The sequence below is a fragment of the Nansenia antarctica genome (assembly GCF_963989245.1).
Source record: "Nansenia antarctica genome assembly, chromosome: 1".
Classification (NCBI taxonomy): domain Eukaryota; kingdom Metazoa; phylum Chordata; class Actinopteri; order Argentiniformes; family Microstomatidae; genus Nansenia; species Nansenia antarctica.
This window is the reverse complement of record NC_137674.1, coordinates 101,400,844-101,403,682: the sequence shown is the minus strand read 5'-3', so window position 1 is coordinate 101,403,682 and position 2,839 is coordinate 101,400,844. Positions and strand designations below refer to the sequence as shown.

Genomic DNA, 2,839 nt, shown 5'->3' with positions numbered 1-2,839 from the left:
GCGACGGGATTAGGGCATAAAGCGCGCGCACGTGGCGCGCACGCGCAGATCTGTTTCACACGCGCAGATATTAACTTCGCACGCGCGCAGATAAGTACGTTTCACACGGTCATAATAATCAAGCAAGTTCATAGCCTGAAGTTGTGTGTCACGTGATCACGAATCGTTTCGTCTCGAACTTCCCTCTTTGAACAACATGTCGAAACAAGTGCATGAAAATGTGCGGGTGAGTTTGTCAACAGATTCACAGTATTTGGATTAACCTAATTGATTACTACTACTGCCTTATTTACTTATTACACTTCGTCTCACTTAGCGTGTTACAAGAGTACACAATAATAATGAGCAATTATGTAATGTTGTGTTAAGAACATTTCAACAGTTTTGTTAACATTTTTAGTGTCATTTACATCCTTGTCTCTGAACCTCTTCTCAGAAATACTATGGTTCCCGTCTGGAGTCCACAGATGATCTGCAAACCAGTGCTGCCTGTCAAATACCCCGTCGAACTCTGCCTAAAAGTGCTGTGAATGCACTTAACCTCGTTCACCCAGAAGTCATCAAAAAGTGCGTAGTAGCATGGGCTTGTTCGACAGCTAGAATGACTGCAGAGGAGGTCGAAATCGGAGGGCGGGCTCACTGTCATGCATAGAACGGAATGAGCGATGGTAGCGAGGGGGTCCTCCGATTTCTACCTCCACTAGCCTCCCCTGAATGACTGGTATTCCTATTGTTTGGTTGCAGATGAGCTGAATCCCCTGTCCTTGTGCCGTCCATCATATTCTAGGTTTTTTGGCTGTGGACTTCCACTTCCAGAGAAGCTCCAGGGCTGCAGAATCCTAGACCTGGGCAGCGGCTCAGGCAGAGACTGCTATGCCCTCAGTAAACTGGTTGGGGAGAGTGGTTATGTCACTGGCATTGACATGACTGAGGAACTGGTAGAGCCTCCACGTCGCATGCTACTCACCATCTACCCCACATTTTCAATGTTGTTTCAATCATTCAAATTGTGTTTGGTGTGATTGTTGCTCTTTGCTTAGATTCCAGCACCACACAGTGTTGTTTCACATTTGGTCTGATTCACAGATTCTAGCGTCACGCAAATACATCCAGTACCACCAGGAGAAGTTTGGCTTTGAGAAGCCCAACATCTCCTTCGTCCAGGGGTACATGGAGAAGCTGAACGAAGCCGGTGTAGACAACGACTCTGTGGATATCATAGTGTACGTGCAGGATTGTTTGGCCATTGTATAATATGATTTTTTTTACTAGCATTATTAAACATTGAAAAATGTGTCACCTTCAAGTTCAAAGGTCATGTATTTCACAAGACCTTTCAGAACGTTTCACCTCAGTCGTGGTGTCTGTTTCGAAACCTTATTTATTGTTGGACAGACTGTCAGGTCTCTGGATCCCAGTGCAACATGCACTAAAATCCTCTTCTTGTCTACGTCCTCGTCTAGGTCCAACTGTGTGGTCTGTCTGTGCCCTGACAAGAGAGCGGTCCTCCAGGAGGCCTACAGAGTCCTCAATGTGATGCATAATATGCATATTGCTATTATATATAATTATAATATGGTATTATATATTATTCTGTATTATAAAACTGGTAGATATGACCAAGCATTGTGACTGGCCGAAGCCGTGCTTTATTAGATGTAGATTAAACTTTATTGTCATTGCAGAGTACAAGTACAAGACAACAAATTACAGTTTAGCATCTAAACAGAAGTGCAAAGAGTGATATAGTGCAAAGTACACAGATACTGGGAGTCATGTTGGGGGGGGGGGGGGGGGGGTATTGTTCATCAGAGTATTCCCTGATACAGTAACACCTGATACATTTCACCTGTTTACTGTTGCAATTACGATTCTGACCATTTGAAATGTATACCATTTGACATTGTCATTTCTCTAAGTCTGTATTACTGAATAAAGCAGAACAACCTAGAGATGAAAGTATTTAATGTTATGCATTTCTCTCTGTCTCTCCCTCTAGGAGGGTGGTGAAATGTATTTCAGTGACATGTATGCCAGCAAAGTTGTTCCTGATCACTTAAAGCAAGATCCAGTTATGTGGGGTAGGAGGAAGTTCCATTTTGCTAAACATGTATTGAGTAATTACTATGATATACCTAAGGGGAAACTTCACCCGTGTTTAACATCACATTCATTAACTCCAGCACCATGCCAGTGTGTACATATGTGATAACTGAGATTTTCTACATTCTATAGTCAAAAAGATAACAGAAAAGGTCCTAAGGAAATTACCTATTGTCATTGGGGGTAAAATCAATTGAATAATAAAAAATAAAAACCGTAGATTTTTGAAAAACGACACTACAAACACACTCCCCCTGGCTGGAAACTCATTGTAGTTTCTGAAAATATGTAGACTAAGATCAAATTAATCATTTGCGATACCGATGAACATTATTGATAAAGGTACGCTCTTTATATCTGTTATATTAAACATAGACCCGACTCTAGCCCCAAATGTGGGGGCGTGGATAAGATAACCCCTGCGCCAAACACACCACTGTGATATTGGCAATGCAAGTTGATAGACATACCTTTTTTATTTATCTCACACTTTCTAAATATCAAGTTATCACTCAATAAACCACCGATCACACTTTCAAAATATACAATTATCTATCTCGTAAAAAGTGGGAAAAAAAATAAAATAAAAATGTCCCTGAGTGAGGCAGTCCCACTCATATTTTTCATTGTATTGGACAGATATAGTGAAGACAAACAGGAAAGTGAGGAGAAGAAGGGAGAGAGGGCATGTCAGCAGGGCATGGGCTGGATTCGAACCCATACCGACATGGGCATA

The 2,839-nt window shown here is 41.7% G+C and overlaps 1 protein-coding gene across 1 annotated transcript; it reads left to right on the top strand.

Moving 5' to 3' along the window:
- Positions 1-95: 95 nt before the first annotated feature.
- On the top strand, positions 96-2,247 carry LOC308155188 (arsenite methyltransferase-like; the record flags this gene model as incomplete). Its single annotated transcript, XM_080528445.1, has 6 exons — positions 96-226; positions 437-567; positions 788-938; positions 1,087-1,223; positions 1,464-1,533; positions 2,236-2,247. Exons 1-6 carry the CDS (start codon positions 197-199, stop codon positions 2,245-2,247), a joined length of 531 nt encoding a protein of 176 aa, XP_080384571.1. The 5' UTR covers positions 96-196.
- Positions 2,248-2,839: the final 592 nt, after the last annotated feature.